The sequence below is a fragment of the Olea europaea genome, unplaced genomic scaffold (genome assembly GCF_002742605.1).
Source record: "Olea europaea var. sylvestris unplaced genomic scaffold, O_europaea_v1 scaffold823, whole genome shotgun sequence".
Lineage (NCBI taxonomy): Eukaryota > Viridiplantae > Streptophyta > Magnoliopsida > Lamiales > Oleaceae > Olea > Olea europaea.
The window spans coordinates 243,229-260,659 of record NW_019266669.1 but is presented as its reverse complement, the minus strand read 5'-3'; the positions used below and the strand labels follow the sequence as shown (position 1 = coordinate 260,659).

The 17,431-nt window shown below is 33.3% G+C and overlaps 2 protein-coding genes across 3 annotated transcripts; one reads left to right on the top strand and one right to left on the bottom strand.

Annotated features, from left to right (window-relative positions):
- Positions 1-1,371: 1,371 nt before the first annotated feature.
- LOC111391690 (uncharacterized protein At5g65660-like) lies at positions 1,372-2,236 on the bottom strand. The gene is made up of 2 exons (XM_023016938.1): positions 1,818-2,236; positions 1,372-1,679 (listed from the first exon to the last, which is right to left on the bottom strand). Exons 1-2 carry the CDS (start codon positions 2,022-2,024, stop codon positions 1,509-1,511), a joined length of 378 nt encoding a protein of 125 aa, XP_022872706.1. The 5' UTR covers positions 2,025-2,236; the 3' UTR covers positions 1,372-1,508.
- A 9,371-nt stretch (positions 2,237-11,607) lies between these two features.
- LOC111391697 (auxin-responsive protein IAA9-like) lies at positions 11,608-16,580 on the top strand. Of its 2 annotated transcripts, none has more exons than XM_023016946.1 (6): positions 11,608-11,850; positions 12,534-13,218; positions 13,335-13,561; positions 13,647-13,788; positions 15,431-15,492; positions 16,240-16,580. In XM_023016946.1, exons 2-6 carry the CDS (start codon positions 12,569-12,571, stop codon positions 16,275-16,277), a joined length of 1,119 nt encoding a protein of 372 aa, XP_022872714.1. In that variant the 5' UTR covers positions 11,608-11,850; positions 12,534-12,568; the 3' UTR covers positions 16,278-16,580. The 2 variants fall into 2 exon arrangements, with proteins under 2 accessions (XP_022872714.1, XP_022872713.1); XM_023016945.1 differs by having other exon boundaries at positions 11,609-11,850; positions 12,537-13,218.
- The last annotated feature ends 851 nt before the right edge of the window (positions 16,581-17,431 follow it).

Genomic DNA, 17,431 nt, shown 5'->3' with positions numbered 1-17,431 from the left:
ATTGTTTCCTAATCGCTATTTTAAAGTTTTAGTCCATGTTTGATGAGGATAAAAATCAAATTTTTAGTAAATTTTGATAGAAATTGATGAAATGGATGGTTGAGAAGTTGTGAGACCTATAAATATGTTATTAAAATTAATTATTAACTTTAATTTAAATTAAAATCTAGCTTTTAATTGATATCAAACAGGGGCTTAATATTATTTTTCAATAATGTTACGTTGCTTATATTTTTTTAATTTTATTTTTGACCCCTCACAATAAAAATTGTCTGATTCCATCACTGTTGAAGCACTAGCCCGTGATGATGTAGAGAATGCACTTTTTGTTGCCGGATCGATTAAATTGCTGGCTTTTTAACGCAATTGTAAATATGGCAAACGTCCTTATCCATTCATTGAGTGGCATTGGCATAGAAATAAAACTGGACAAGTTTAGGTGACCAAGTTTCATTGTAAGAATGAAATCTATGCCTATCGTTTTCTCGTTCAAAAATTGTCTTATCAAAACCATGTGCCTATTTGTCGCTCATTAAAATTTCAAATTGTTTGCTATATTATTATTTTTCATCATATATTCATATAATAAAATATTTTACTTACAAACCAATAAATTTTTTTTACTTATGAACCACACATTTTCAAAAAAATATTATTTAAAACTCCTTAATTTCCCTAATAATGAACGACAAACAGGGGACTATATAATAGCAGTTGTGCTGGGTGTACAGCAAGCCATACACCGAGGGGGGTCCACAAATATAATATTCATGTGGACCCCCTCACATTGTGAGAGGGTTGAACACTATAGTACCCGCCATGGTGTACAAAAAGCATTTTTGATATAAAAGATGTGATGCACTTATCACAAATCATTACCATTACGAATATGCCAATTCGAGTTTTTGTTTGAAATCAAGTTGATGTATTAGAAAATGGCCGGTTAGGTTTAGAGAGGGACAATTAATACTAAAATATTTAAAGAGAGAAATCATTACCATGTTACACGCAACCTTTTGTTTGAGTTTACACATGGCACTTTATTACCCCCTATTTGTCCCATTATTCCAAAAATTTATTTCTCTTTATTATTTTCAATCATACAATCTTCTATAAAATAATATTACACATAAGACGATAATTTTTACATTTTTTTAACCATATATTTTTCAAAAAAAAAAAAACTATTCCAAAAATTATAATTACCATAAAGTAGGGGCTACATGAGGTTCGATAAATGAAATTTACACTATCTGATGAATCTCGTTGGAATCAATTGTTGAGCTAGAATTGCCTTGCAGGGGGGTCCAAATTCCAATAATGTTCGGGAACAAAACATATATGTAAATATTTAAAAAATCAAAAAATATATATAATAATTGAAGCATTTATCCAAACGGTATGTTTCACTAACTTCATATTTACAATTTACGTAATTAAAATGAAATTTAATTGAAGTCTAGAAATAAACATCAAACAATTTCTCAGTTATAATTTGTATTAAGTAATTAATACAAAGGCACTGCTATTCGAGGTGGTGGCTTGGGCGGCTTCTTCACCTCAACTGTGACTTTCGCACGTACCGATGACTCACGCGGGCATGGCATTGCTATGAACCTTGGAACATCATCCCCAGCCATTATAACCGGCAAGCTCTGGTTCTTCTCTTGCTTTAAATTCTGGAAATAAAACAAGAGATGATCAGTACTCCATGAGACCAAATTACTCAAAAAAGTAGATGTTTTGATAATAAAATAGAAATTAATTCAGTTATTTTCAATTTTGATCAACAAAAGTTTTATTACTTTAAAACTTACCGTGTGGAGGACTTTAGGTTTGGAAGGGCCTTGATCACCATCTGCCTCGAGGTCGTGGTCCGAGCGGCGGAGGGAGCGGAGCTTATCCCAATGGTAGAGGCAGGAAAATATGCCACTAAGGCTAAAGATCACGACCAAGAGGAGGGCAGTCCCCAAAGGAAAGCCTAGAGATGGCCGAGATCCCTCGCTGCGATATGGACTCTCCATTACTGCTTCTACTTCCCTTTAATCCCACTCCCCTCATCGAGGGTGCAACAAAGCACAATTAATTTTTATTTAATCTAATTCGTGCAAAAGATAAATGATATAAATTTTTTATATGTGACTTTAAGGCAAAATAGGCTCAAGATTAAATTTAAAGGGACAACGGAAAGAGAGTTTTAGTTTGAGGCAACGAGAAGAGAAGAGGTGGTGCGTATTTATAGTATAAGGCAAAGGGTGGTTATGTGTGCACATTGCTGTCCGGGAAATGGTACGGATGATGGACTACGCACGCCACCTCCACTCCCTAAACGCACACATTTTTAAAGTTCAAACTTTGTTTTGAAGCAGTTGAGTGGGAGGATAATATTATTGTTTAAGGACAGTGGTGCGCACGAAAGCTCTGTTTCATTTGCTTGTTTACTGACAAATTAGCCAAGGAAGAAAAATGAAAAATGTGGAAGGTTGAAAGATTTTTTATTGATTATATTATTTCTTTTCATTGGGTAGTAGTAGGAGGAGGCACCAATAGTTCAATTTTGGAGCTCGACTCCTCTTCCAATCAATTAGGCACACTAAAATGATTTTTATCCATCAATTGTGAATTGAATCTTTTATTTTTTTCGATATTGGGTTGTGAATAGTTGATAATTCGAAGAGTAGTATTATGTATCTCACTGGTGCCAAGTCTTGATGGTAGACCTCACCGCTTTACAATACATTGTAGTTAAACATCATTTTTATTCATTGAACAATAAAGTAGTGAAATCCACTGCCACCTAAATTAGTCTCGAGCTCCAAAATTTATTCTCTTTAAAATGAACTGAATCACTAGGGGCCTCTTAAAAATGTTCAACCTAAAACTTACCCTAAGGACCTGTCCAAAATTCACCTAATTAAATCCTGCTTTCTTTTTTGTAATATTGTCTTCCGAATAATGGAATTTTCATCCGATTTTGGCGATGCAAAAATGCTTTTGGCTAATTTCTACTTCTGCATATGTGTGCAATTTAAGGGCACACTTTTGGCTCATTATTTAGGCTTTTATTTTTCCCTTTTGCATTGGTATGAGTTTTTTGATTTATTTAATATTATGTGTGCTTGTTGATTTCTCTTTTGTTTGATATTGTTTAGTTTTATTCTGTGAAACCTCATTGGAACATCATTTTCTTTGGTGAAATGAGTTAATTACTGTACTAGACTTTCTTGTTAAACTTAGAAATTTGAAGAAAATGCACATTTGGGCAAACCTCTTAATTCTTGAAAGAATTATTTGCTATTGGAAAGATAGCAAACTCTATCTAGTTTTAAGGTTTTTTAAGCCTTTTAGCGATGCTCAAATAATTGGTTTTGGCTTGTAATTAAAGATTTTCATTCGACTACCTGAAATGATTAATGCTATATTACATGAATATGGGATTGGTGAAATATGCTTTATGCCCTTTGTTTGGTAATGTTATAAAGGATAGGAAGAATACAAGGAAAACCTGATTCATTCAAACTGTGTGGTCAAAAAAATAGGTTTTAACAATTGATGAATTATCACTAGCAAGTGCATTTTATAGATGGGCTTGAAATTTAAGACAAGTGTAGGGAAGTAATAGAATTAATATAGGCATTTGGGAGTTTTTGGACAGTTTGAATGAAGAGAGGAGAGTAAAAGTGGTTGCCAAGCTTTTATTTTGCAATTATAGATTTTAGATTATAAAAAGTCTTTTTTTATATATATACACACACTTGTAAAAAAAATGAAAATTATAGGGCCTTATAATAATAAGCCGTCTAGGGTCTCAGAATTCTCAAGGCCGACCCTGCAAAAAAGAAACTCGGTATGCTTATAAGGTACTATCGGTTGAAACTTTATAGTCTCTATAAAACAGTTAGATGTAAAGCCAAATATGAGCAAGTGAGAAGTGGACATGCTGCTTTTCCCAAATGGATCCAAAAAAAAAATAAAATTCTCATTTGTAGGCTTTTAGTTGGATCACGCTACTGGGCCTGAAGAGTAATGTATTTTTAATGGTGTAACAATTTCTTTTTTCCTTTTTTGTTTAATTTTATATTGTCTATTGGATCACGCTACTGGCCTAAAAAGGACGATTTGCACACCAAAACCTTTTTTTGAGGACTGTTGTTCCAACATTGAAAGAATATATCGTAGTTTCGCACAAGAGCTTTAAGTTGGAGATGACATGCGTAAATTATCCAATCCTATAATTTTACAATTGTAAAGATTAAACTAATATTAATTTCCATTTATTATCAAAAACAAAATGTAAGTTTTAAATTTACTGAATTTCCGAGGTAATGTCCAATGAACTCTTCGTCGATTCTAATTTTTTTATTTCAATCCAGGAGAATAAAATAACAAAGATATATCATTATAATTTTGCTAGATCATTAAGTATTAAGTTAAATTGCACAAGACGGATTAAAGGTGTGTAAAAATATGTGAAACTATTAAATTTTTTATTTAATAATTAGTACTGTAAATAATTGTTTAGAAAAAAAATTGATTACTGATTATTACAATTACGAAGGATATGAGAGCTAAATTTTTCTTGCTTTTCGAAAACAGTAATCTGGAGCTTCACTATAAAAAGTAAAAATGAAGATAGAGACTAGTTGATGGGGTTGGATAAAGGCTTTCAATTATACATTGGCCTTTGTTCCTATCGCGTCCAGTCCATCATCAATTTGGGCATATTAGCCCAAGATTTGCCTTTAGTCAATCACTAATTCTTAAAGGTAGGATAGCCTTTCACCGTCTAGACGCCCTTGTTGTTCCAACATTGAAAGAATATATCGTAGTTTCGCACAAGAGCTTTAAGTTGGAGATGACATGCGTAAATTATCCAATCCTATAATTTTACAATTGTAAAGATTAAACTAATATTAATTTCCATTTATTATCAAAAACAAAATGTAAGTTTTAAATTTACTGAATTTCCGAGGTAATGTCCAATGAACTCTTCGTCGATTCTAATTTTTTTATTTCAATCCAGGAGAATAAAATAACAAAGATATATCATTATAATTTTGCTAGATCATTAAGTATTAAGTTAAATTGCACAAGACGGATTAAAGGTGTGTAAAAATATGTGAAACTATTAAATTTTCTATTTAATAATTAGTACTGTAAATAATTGTTTAGAAAAAAAATTGATTACTGATTATTACAATTACGAAGGATATAAGAGCTAAATTTTTCTTGCTTTTCGAAAACAGTAATCTGGAGCTTCACTATAAAAAGTAAAAATGAAGATAGAGACTAGTTGATAGTGTTGGATAAAGGCTTTCAATTATACATTGGCCTTTGTTCCTATCGCGTCCAGTCCATCATCAATTTGGGCATATTAGCCCAAGATTTGCCTTTAGTCAATCACTAATTCTTAAAGGTAGGATAGCCTTTCACCGTCTAGACGCCCTAAAAGGAAGGGTCCGGCGGAATTGTTCCCCAAAGATCAAGTCATAGGTCCTAGGTGAAGTGGAAGGAGTTAGGACGACGGAACACCCTTTGTCATAAAATAACAGGTTTGTCGGCTTGGAGAGAAAGGACTCGAAGGACTTCAGCCTACCTATAGAAGAATCATTTTCCGTATCATCGAACTTTACTTAACTTTATTTCTTGCATTACTCGCTATTCGGATGCCCTACTAAAATCTTGATTGGTACAAATTTTTAAAGAAAAGGTATTGTTTTTGGAGAATGGGTAAATTGTGTCTCATAGAATATTGATGAAAATGGCCTATAGAATGTGTACTTGAAAATGATTTTGTAAAAAATTGATATAAAAGAATAAAAAACTTTTAACAAAAGTATGAAAATTGTCTTGAAATCTTCCGACGTGGATTCATACTTAAATCGCAAATATATTTGGCTCTCAAAATGTAAGTAATAATTCAATTTGAGGTCTTATTTGAATCCTATAAATAATCAAAATAATTAAATTTTATACAAATACTTTCTACTAGAATTATAACGTCGTGATATTACATAAATCGATTTATAGCAAGTGGAATTTTGCCAAACCATATACTGATCAAACGTTGTTTAAATATTCAATGTCGCGTGCCTTAATTCATCGGATTTTCATAAAGCTTGAAGTAAAATAAGCCTAAGAATTAAGAATAATAAAATCTAATTATATATTATTTTCTTCCCGTCCAATCACGTAAATAACCGTAATATCTTATTAAAATAATATAACAGAAAAAATAACTTCTCCGACCTTTGTCAATTGACACCTTTAATACCTTATATTTTACTTTAAGGTGCAACTATTAAGGGCTCGTTTGGTAGGGATTTTGAGAATTGATTTTTTGACGTTAGAAAAAAAGTGGGGTCCACGTGTGAGAGAAGAAGTCAAAAATTACGGCTTGAATAGTAAAATAACGGTCAAAAAATCAATTTTTTGGGGCAAAAAATCCCTACCAAACGGGGCCTAACTTCGATCTCCCAGTAAGGCACATTTTACACAAGTACAAATTTTGTCAATTGATTTTGTCGACGAGCATTTATAGTCTAACTCGTGCATCTGAGTGATTAGCTATCTGTATCATTTCCATCTCGGAAGGTCGAACAAATTCGCTTTCTCTCTATTTTGCCCAGTTCGAAAGCTCCAACTCTATAAGTTTGACGTGGTCCAACAATTTAAGATGTCAACGCTTGAATTATAGTGATTTGGGGAGCCAAAAAAAAAAGGCAGAACATTTATTAATGGCCATAAAATATTCTGACATGTCCTTAAATACTGTTAGGAAACTGTGCTCCGGTGATTATTCCAGGGCCTTTTTTAACATCATTTGTCAAATTTTCATCGGATCAACTAGAAAAGCAGGAATCAATATGATTTAAAGTGTAAATTTTATTTTGTAATTGGCTAATTTTTAAGACAAAAATTATAATTTATTAAAATTATAATAGGAGTTAATTATATTGTAATCAAAGTCAAAATACGTTTAGAATAGTCCAAGTTATGGTAAATATATAATTTGGAGTTGATAAAGTCCAAAGATAAGTAAAAAAAAAAATCCAACAAAAAGATCAAGATTTGGACTTGAGGAAGTTGGTGCAGTGTGACACGTTCTAGCTAGTCTGTCACCCAATTGACATTCAAGCGGTAGAAGTATAATGTCTTTCACTTGCCTAGCGCTAGATTGATGCTTGATCGCTTGTCTCTAGCTCAGCATTTGAACGATAATGTTACGAGACAGAATCATCTCTACTTTAAAACACATGATTTTTTTATCTCTATTTCATTCCAAACACATTTCCCTATGTATATTCTACCCTATGAACATCCAAAAGTGAAAATGAATCATATTATTTAATAGTGATAGTTTGTGGAAAATCCAAATCATCATTCCTTGATCTCTAGATTTAACCATCATATCATTGTGATCATAAAATCTTTCCAAGCCAAGATACTTCGTTGAACCATAAATTATTCCATTAATTGAGAGATATATATTGAGCCAAAGATTTTCACATCCTTAGACATTAAAACATTGATCAAGACACAAAGATTGTTTGATCAAACGTCATCCAAAAGAATGAGGAATTCTTCATTTAATTCAGTGGAGATAAATCAATACCAAGAACTGGGAACTGTTTAATTTTTTTTTTAAACATATCAGTCAGTTATATGGAGAGTATTTCAAAGTTACTTTTAAATAAGTAATTTTATTTACTTAACTGTACACAGAAAGTTTTGTATCAAAATGTTTAAGAAACGCTTAAAACTTACTTTTAAGCCAAACACGATCTTAAACAAATGGTTTGTACCAACCTTGGTTAATTAATTGAAGCTAATCCTCATCGATTACTGCCTTCATTAAAGTCACCGGCAAAAGCGGAGGTCTAACTGGTGTTGGGTCCCCTTGTCGCGGCACAGCCCCGCACAATCTATGGACCGAAACCTACCATTTCCATTCAATATAATTGTGCTTTTAGTTTTCAATTACTCCCCCTGAACATCACTTTCATACCCAACAACACTTATTATTATTCATTATATCACTTCTTTCATCCTTACTCCAAAATAGTTTGTGCATTTTGTATTAGGGCTTATATTTTAATTTTTTTTTTCAATATTTATAAATATATATGGTATTGATGTTTTTGAAGGAGAAAAGATGCATTCTCTTCATCAATTCTATTTGAAAAAGCATAATACCAATGGATCGTGTAAGACATAAAATTCATTGTATATGTCTACCTTTAGGGACATTCTACCGTAACATTTGCACAAAGAAGCAAAATATGTGAATGTTTTTCACATTGAGGATTGCATGAAACACGATCACGTAGTGTAGCATTTGTTAATTCTTCACCAATATATTTGTGAACAAAAGCACCCTTAGCTTGTCACCATACTAGAGAAATTTCAACAAATGTAAAACTCTTTTTCTTGTAGCGTAAATGCAACTAGGGCTGAATTTTACCTACGGTAATAATGTGATTATTGAGTAATTAACTTCTTGTGCCTATATGTATTTGCAAATACAATAATTGTATACTTACATTTTATCTATTTATAATGAAATAATAAAAAAAAAAAAAACCACAAAAATGAGTGGAGCCTAGGACATCATAATTCAAGAGTCTTAATCATTGTTATCCAAGTTAGGCTAATTCATTATTATTATTTTTTTATTCACAACAATAGTGAAATCCAAATGATTATTCACTTGACCCCATATTCATTATATAGTTCTGGACTGGCTTTGATAATACAATTAATATAATTTTAGTATATTTTCTTTCTTAGAGGCCACTAAAATAACAAGATAACAAGTATCGAAAACCTTTTTTACATTGGATGATTTGATTTTTTGACGAATCTTACCTTATTGGTTACAACTTTTGTATTTATTATAGCCTTATTTTTATTCCTCTAGTAATATTGGCATTATTAAAGAAGTTATGAATTTCTACTTTACGAAAGTAATAATATTCTAGTTTCCATTATTCATATTCCTAGAGCTACATATTTGCACTTTTACCCAATTTTGGAAGCAACACCTACTGATGAGTCCTTATAGCTAATTGTTATACGCTACAGTTTTATGTAATCTACCTTTCTATCATGCCATATAATTTAATTAATTACTTGCAACTTTACGTAAAATGAATAGCCTATATAGGGTCTGTTTGGTAGTGATTTTGAAATTTGATTTTTTGACCGTTAGGAGAAAAGTGGGGTCACATGTGAGAGAAGAGTCAAAAATTACGGCCGAAATAGTGAAATAACGATTAAAAAATCAATTTTTTGATGTGAAAAATCACTCCCAAACAGGTCCATAATTTAATTAGTCTAATAATTCCTTCTGCCTAACAAAATTGAGAGGTTTAGATGATCAATGAGAAATCAAGAAAAGGTTTTGCATGTGTCAAGAATTCGCTCAATTTGATAGAACGTTCAATCTCATTTATTAAACAATATTATATTATTAAATTTTATATAAACAAATGTTCGATAGATAGCACTTACCGTATTCGTAGGCTCGGATTTCTTTGTGAGATATATCATTTGAAATGTATGAAATCACTTTATGATTCATGTTCCTGATTTTTCTACTAATAACCTAAGTAAAAATTCCAAGTATCACTTGTCATAATAATTGTGAGAATTCATTCATTTAATCATTCTTTTCTTTGTTTATGTCTAAATTTTGTTATTCTTTTACACGGAATCTAGTTTTGTTAAGATCATGATATATTGTGATATTTACATGTTTATTCATCTTTCCGCATTACACAAATCTAAAATAAAATAAGTGAAATTCAAGAAATTGAACACATTAGAAATAGCAAGTATATTTTAAAGATACATTAAATACATAATATTAAACAAAATAATTGAAAAATGTATAATTTTATTTTTAAATTATCCAATATTATATAACAAATCAGTGAAAATATCACATACAGACACAGCTAGTGATGTGTAATGAGGGAAGGGTAATATATAAAAATTTGTAGATGAAATGAAAGAGAGAGTGGGGAAGCGTGCAAATGTAAGTGGAAGCTAATGATTCTTGAGCGACCAAGCATGTAACAAAAGAAAGATTTTCCGCCCTGGTCATAGTCCAGTGGTACAAAGGACATGAGTGAAGTTATCTCACGACTTGTTAGAAGTCACAGTGTTGAGATTCGATTTCTGAGACATGGAATTAGACTTCTTGTAGATACAGTGTGCAGACAATTCTTGTTCCCTAACCTGTTGGGACACATCCCGTGATTTACCACTCTCACAAAACTCTAATGATGGGACGGTGGAGGCTCTTAAGGTTGAGGTTCAACCTTTTTTAAAGAAAGATTTTGCACATAAAAACGATCAATTATTTGGTAGAATAAAGAGAAAGAGAAGGTCTTATGTAAAAATAAATAATAAAAAGGTTTGATTAAAGAGGTTATTGTCCTATTCACCACCCGACAAATCAAGTTCAATTGCCGCTTTCTTGTCCCCTCCACCACATCACTATGACATTTACAATCCCAACCCCCATATCTCTCTCCCTTTGCACCCAGTCAACCCTCCCTACTTCTTATTTACTTTCTTCGTCCTTTACTTTTACTTTTATCTATTTCTACCCCACTCCCTACACTGTTTCTTACTAGCCTAGTGTAATACTTTTGAGTTAATTTTCCATTGGCAAGCTGCAAGTCAGCAAGTGGGATCTCTTTCTTTTCCCAAAATGCCCTTGTTTTCAGATGATGGACCCTAGGGAAGTTTGCATATGAGAATTGCTTTCACTTGTATCTTTTCATCATTTCACTCGTATCCTAATATAAATGCAATAAGTTCAAGAGCATTTGATTTTGATACTCCTTTTGGCTAAACCAAAACACGGTTATCTTCGTTGCTCGTGTGACCATTACTGAGTAATCTGTGTTGCATTTATGCTCTTTTTGATATTGGTCATTCAAAATTATTTATGAGGCAACCTATTTTAATAAGATGAGAACGAAAATACACTCAAAAATATTCTTGAGTTTACGTTGGCTCAAAAATTTTGAATTTCATGGATTTGATTCAAAATGCTCACAGTAAATTATTTGAAATTAAAATGCATTATGAACATTAATTTTAAAAAGAACAAAAATGACATCCTGCATGAATTATTCCAAGTTGACACAAATTAAAAGAGTACAAAATGGAGGGTTATTATCATGCGCACGGGGGCCGCAGTCCTTTACCAAAGTATCCAACGACAAATAATCTTAACTTTTTATTTTTATATTTTTTGCTCAACTCATTCCAACAGGTAAAAATGCCCCCCCTTTTTTTTTCGCTCAATCAGAAAGTACCAACAAAAAAGGTGATTCCGCCATCAAATACAAGGAAGGGTAAATTAGTCATTTCAATAACTAGCATTTATTACCAGACGGCCAGAAAGTAAAAGCAGAGAAGAGAACTGTCTTCGCGAAACTGTAAAAAAGGCATAATTATCAGCTGATTTACCACGTGCCGGAATGACAGGTAATTTTATGATCTGATCACTTTCAACGGCCATGATTCACTTACAGCAATCGACACCAGCCGCTGGATTAGAGAAAAATTAAAAACGTACCCAACTTTTCTCCATAATTCTCTTTTAGCCCCAAAGAATCGCTCTTTTTTTCTTCCAAGCTTTGAGTTTCTCGGCAAAACAAAAGAGCTCTCTGATTACTTTTGTTTTTAGCTTTCTGCTTAATGGAGGGACCTTGAAACTCCTCTCTCTGCTTTGCGTTTCGTACATTTCCTACAGTTATTCAAGCTCTCAATCCTCATCTGCTATTAACTTGTGCTAATTCTACTCCACCCACTTTCAGGATTATTTATCAGGTATGCACTTTAATTTTTTTAACATATGTATGCTTTCAACATTTTTGTTTGACTTCATAATTTTTTGCGTTGACGAAGCCAAACTGAGCTGAGATCTTGAGATTTGAGGGATTTTTTGTGGATTTCAACCACTGCTTGGTTATTTGAGTTTTACAGCTAGTATCCTGGATTATTTCTTTTTTCTTATATTGTCTAAAATTTCTAGATTTGCCTCTTTGTTTTCCCCTTGAATTTTCTCTGGGTTCATTTCTTTTGATTATGGTTATTCCGAAAACCTGAGATACTGTCTGTTATTTTCCTTTATCTGGTGATTCAATGTTTCTTTGACTAAAAAAAATTTAGAAATTATTTTTCTCCACCTATCTGAGAGTGGGTATGCATGTCTCACCTAATTATTAATAAGAATTCTTTTTGAAAAAATGAACCGGATTCTGGGTATGTTTTACAATTCTATATTTTGGGATTTTATCCCTCTTATCAAAACTTTGTTTGTGCATTGGTTAAATATTTATCTGAATTTGTTTGCTTTAGCAAGCGAAATCAACATAAACAATAAGTTGTTCTTCAATGGCTCCTACAAGAAAATTCATGAAATGAGATTTTATGACAATAGTTTTCGAGCTCATGGTGTATGTGCTTGTGATCGACTTGTTAGTGTATTACTAAACAAATATAATTTGTAGCAGGTCGTCGGGCAATTTTAAACTTTATTTATCTGATGTCTCCACCGCTGTTGGATGTTGAGGGGGGTGGTCGGGGTAATGCTCCATTGATGTCATCTTCAGCATCCGGGGACTGTATTTCCCAGAGTGGCTCGGGGTTGAAAGAATGCAATTTTCTGGGATTGTCTGATTGTTCTTCAGTGGACAGCTCAGCAGTCTCAAATGTGTGTGAGAAAAACAAGAATAATTTGAATTTTAAGGCCACGGAATTGAGGCTTGGTCTTCCTGGATCCCGATCCCCAGAACGAGATTCAGACTTTAGCCTGCTGAGTTCTGGCAAGCTCGACGAGAAGCAGTTGTTTCCGTTGCTTCCTTCCAAGGATGGAATCTGCTCGTTGATGCAGAAGTCCATTGTTTCTGGAAACAAAAGAGGATTCTCAGACACCATGGACGGATTTTCTGAAATAAAAAGTTCTGTTTTTACTGAAGGAAAATGGATGTTCAATGCTAATGGTTCTGACTCTGGAACTCCTCAATCTGTTGTCGAGGCTAAGTTAGCTGGCAATGCCGGAATAAATGTGATTCTCGCAAACAATTCATCCGGGGCTCAGCCATCCATGAAGAAAGAGGTGCCTACAAGAGCACCAAAGGAAGGCCAAAACAAGATGAATGGTTCTAACAATAACAGCAGTGCACCTGCTGCTAAGTAAGTGCTTGAACTTCAACAGACCGAACCAGGGAAAAAGATAATTATTCATAGGCGAAATCTTGTTTAAAAGTCTGAGGCATGCAACTATTAATCGAATCTTTCACACTTTGCAGGGCTCAGGTGGTTGGTTGGCCTCCAATCAGATCTTTCAGGAAGAATACTTTGGCCACAACCTCAAAGAACAATGAAGAAGTTGATGGTAAACCTGGTCCTGGTGCTCTTTTTATCAAGGTCAGCATGGATGGTGCTCCTTATTTGAGGAAGGTGGATCTCAGGATGTATTCCACATATCAAGAACTTTCTTCTGCTTTGGAAAAAATGTTCATGTGCTTTACGATAAGTAAGCTTTTCTTCCTATGGAATCTTTAACACATTCAATATTTGGTTTATGGGATGTCATAGGTATTTTTGTATTTTGGCTTCAGGAAAATGTGGATCCCAGGAAACTCCGGATAGGGAAATGCTGGGCGAGAATAAGTTCAAGGATCTTCTGCATGGATCAGACTATGTGCTAACATTCGAGGACAAGGATGGTGACTGGATGCTTGTTGGAGATGTGCCGTGGGGGTGAGTTTCTTGTTCTACCTGCTCTTTTTTTGTGGTTATATTGCCACTTTTTTCATATGTGCAATAACATAGAGAATAGAAGCATGAATTAGTCTACCGTGTCTTGTACTATCCCATAGTAATATTTATTATTTAATATACGAGGCCGTAAACATTTTACAAGAATTTGTGCGCTATATGTAATACTATCAACATTAGCCACTCTTAGAAATTAACGATAAAAACATAAGAGAATTTGCATGAATCAGAAATTCGCCCCCCTTTGCCTAAGAGGCTTGACAAATAGAACGTGTTGTTTCCTGTGCCTCATTTCTTTTTATTTTCATTTTCTAGAAGTTTACTTGTAACAGATCCTAGGTAAACACAGTTTCTATAGCAATGAACTTGAGGGAAATAAGATACGTAAAATTTTTATGTACATCCCTGTTTCAGAATTGCCTAATAACCCTTTGTCAATCTAAAAGCCCTGCAAATTACCTACAAAGAATGGGGATAATTATAGAATTTTTAAAAACCGGAAAGAGGAGTTAATTTGCTTTGTTTTCAACATTTATAGGGTTACCAAGCTTCACAAACAGCAAAATTCATAACCATGGGATGGACTACTAACCAACCCTAAGCTTGGTGGACTGAATCACATTTTAGACTGGAGTGTTTATATGAACCCTAATGAAATGGATTCCTCTTCCCCCAAACACCATTTTCACCCCTCTGTTCTACGGTTTGGTTTCCCTTTTTTTATTTAGCGTCTAGTGATGTTGATATGCTGTACTTGGTGATAAGTTTGTTATTTTTTTCGCCCCCACAAATAATTATAAAAACCTTTTAGCTGTGTTATTTTGCTGATTAGTCTGACCACAATAGAATTGGGAAGTCATGTTACTTGATAGGGCTATTATCCTCTGGGGTTCTCTTAAAGCATTTCTTTATACTCTCCTGTTGAGAACATGTTTTGGCTGTCATTGGTGACTCCTGTCCCTTAATTATTTGACCTCCTATTTCTCCTTGACTATGATTAGATAATCGAAGTGTGATACTGTAAGTTTTCTAATTCCTTTCTGGATGACAAAATATGTTACTGGTTACGTGTTTGCTTTATGTTGGTTCAAGAGTTTGTTGAATTCCTCATGGAAAGTTTTCTACAGCTGCTACAGCTATCACCAGGGGTACAATATAGCTAAGAATTTACAACATCTAGGAGTTTTGGGCTCCATCTTCCATGGTTCAGTTCCTGGAATTTCTGTGTCCAAAGCCCTTAATAGACAAGGACTGTGACATATCATTCTCTCCTCCTAATTTTTTGAGTCCCAAAGTGAGGTGCATTTGACACATCTGAAAAGAATCTGCGTAGAAAGAACATAGGGAATACGGTTTGGCATTTATATTTCATTGAAATATCTGCTAGTATTGATACTTGGATGATCTTAAATGTGGTACCTGTTCAACTGGTACACTGATATTCCTCGAAGCACTCAGATTATTTCCATTAATTCTGTCCGTCATCTGTCTTGATGATTATGGTATGTGACAATTTTAAGAAATATCAGGAGATTTTAGAGAACACGGTGCATGATACTTTATTTTATTTTTCTGAGATCTTTCCTATGCCTCTTCATGTTGCTCACAAGTGCTTCTGTTAAAGGATGTTTATTGAATCATGCAAGAGGCTCAAGATTATGAAAGGCTCTGATGCTATTGGATTAGGTAAGCATTTTTTGTCGTATTATTCTTGCCTTTTTGTTTACTGTTGTTGTAGAGCACCAATTAGTGAAATTTGCTTCTTTTAAAGGCATGCTTGGTGCAAGTTTTCTTCTGTGAGATCCGTTCAACATTTTCCTCGCATTTGTAAATGCAGCGTAGCAACTTCTTAATTTATACACTTACTGAAGTCATATAGACACAATTACTAATAACAACTGGAGACGATATACATTGTGAATAGGGTATAAGAATAAGTCATCAGGCTTTTGCTTATGAAGTCTTTCTTTGTTTTCTTGTGGTTTGCAGTAAAGTTTTGCTTCTTTTTTTCCCCTCTGAATTATTTGTATTTTATGTTTGAAGATTTTTATATTCCCGATATTTTAAAAGAACTGAAATTGACTTAATTGGGATGTGTAAAGAACATTCTATGTAATATATTGGAGGGTTTATGGCACTTTGTAGATTGACAAATTTTGGCTCGGACTTATCGTGTTGAACCAATTCAACTAAATGCGGATCTGTAATTTTGTTGTGCCGAACTGAGAAAATAGTGCACTTTTAGTTAGTCTGAATGCTGCTATTAGATTATAAACAATTTGCTGAATACGAGCACCTACATCAATGAAATACTCAACTTCTTAGTTTGACTGTAGAAACTTTTTACTACTTAGATTTTGAACAACATCATTTCGATACAAATTTGTTGTGAATGTCATGTGATGCTTGTAACATCTTTCATTTGTTTCATAGCTCCCAGGACCATGGAGAAATCCAAGAACCAGAACTAGCTTTCCACTGAAGGCTACTGCTTCCAAATGGAAAAATCCTGAGGAGCGAAAGGATAACAGATGAAAATATGATGATCTAAAGAATGACTGCTTGCTTGAGCTGTATTTGGAGAATCCTTTTGGTGTTTGTATGTGTTATTGAGTGCATTCTATGTTCTTGTTAATTTCTGTTTGTCTTAAGATTTATCGGAGAACAATGTTTGTGGAGTTCGTATTTCTTTTATTGGAACTACTACTACTACTAAGTTCGTTGTATTTGTTGAATGTGTGTGGTACTTTTTAGACAATTTTTTTTTTTTTCAACTGCTGCATGTTCTATAATTCTTGATTGTTCGGTTATTTATTTTTTCCTAGTTTTTCACAAATATTAATGTACTGAATTTGGCACGGCAATACACAAGACAGGTCTCCTTTTTAATATTTTTTTAACTTTTTAATTCATGTTATCAAATATGCTGCCATGGAATTTGAAGCGATAAACAAAGAGCGCTCTAAAAAAAGTACACTGTGAATTTAAGAATTAAATAAACAAAACCAATAATAGAATAAATGCTTGTGCATTTGTCTGAAAACGAAGCGTTGGAGGATTTTTGAGATTTTATTTAGGCAGAAAATTGTTAGATGGCAGTTATGTATGGTTGTTAATTGTCCTGAACCTTCTGCAAGCCGACAAGTTTCCAGACCATCTCCTGTAATAACTAGGTACAGACAAAACTGTCCTGAACCAATACTGTTCTCTCCATTAACCTCATAAGTGATGCTGGTTGATTAAATATGGATTCTAATCATTCTTTAATAAGTTCAAACCTTAATCATCAAACCAACGAATTTTAATTATTCACATAAAAATTAATATTGCGGCGTTTTTTCCTAGTTCAATCATGTAAATTCGACCAGCAATTCAGTATTTGCTTTCTCCGTTATAAGTGTTGTCTTTGACAAATCTTGCAGCTGTCATTGTAATAGAAACATAGCTGTTTGAAATTTATCCTTTCACAGATAAGTGTCGTGGACTGTGAAAACTTGAGCTTTTTCATCGTTTCGACAACTATAAAATTGATTTCGAGGTTCTATTAAGGTTGTTTAATTAGATACGTTCTCATCGTGACAAATAAAGTTCGCGCATAGAGAGGGAATTTTTACGGTGATTCAAG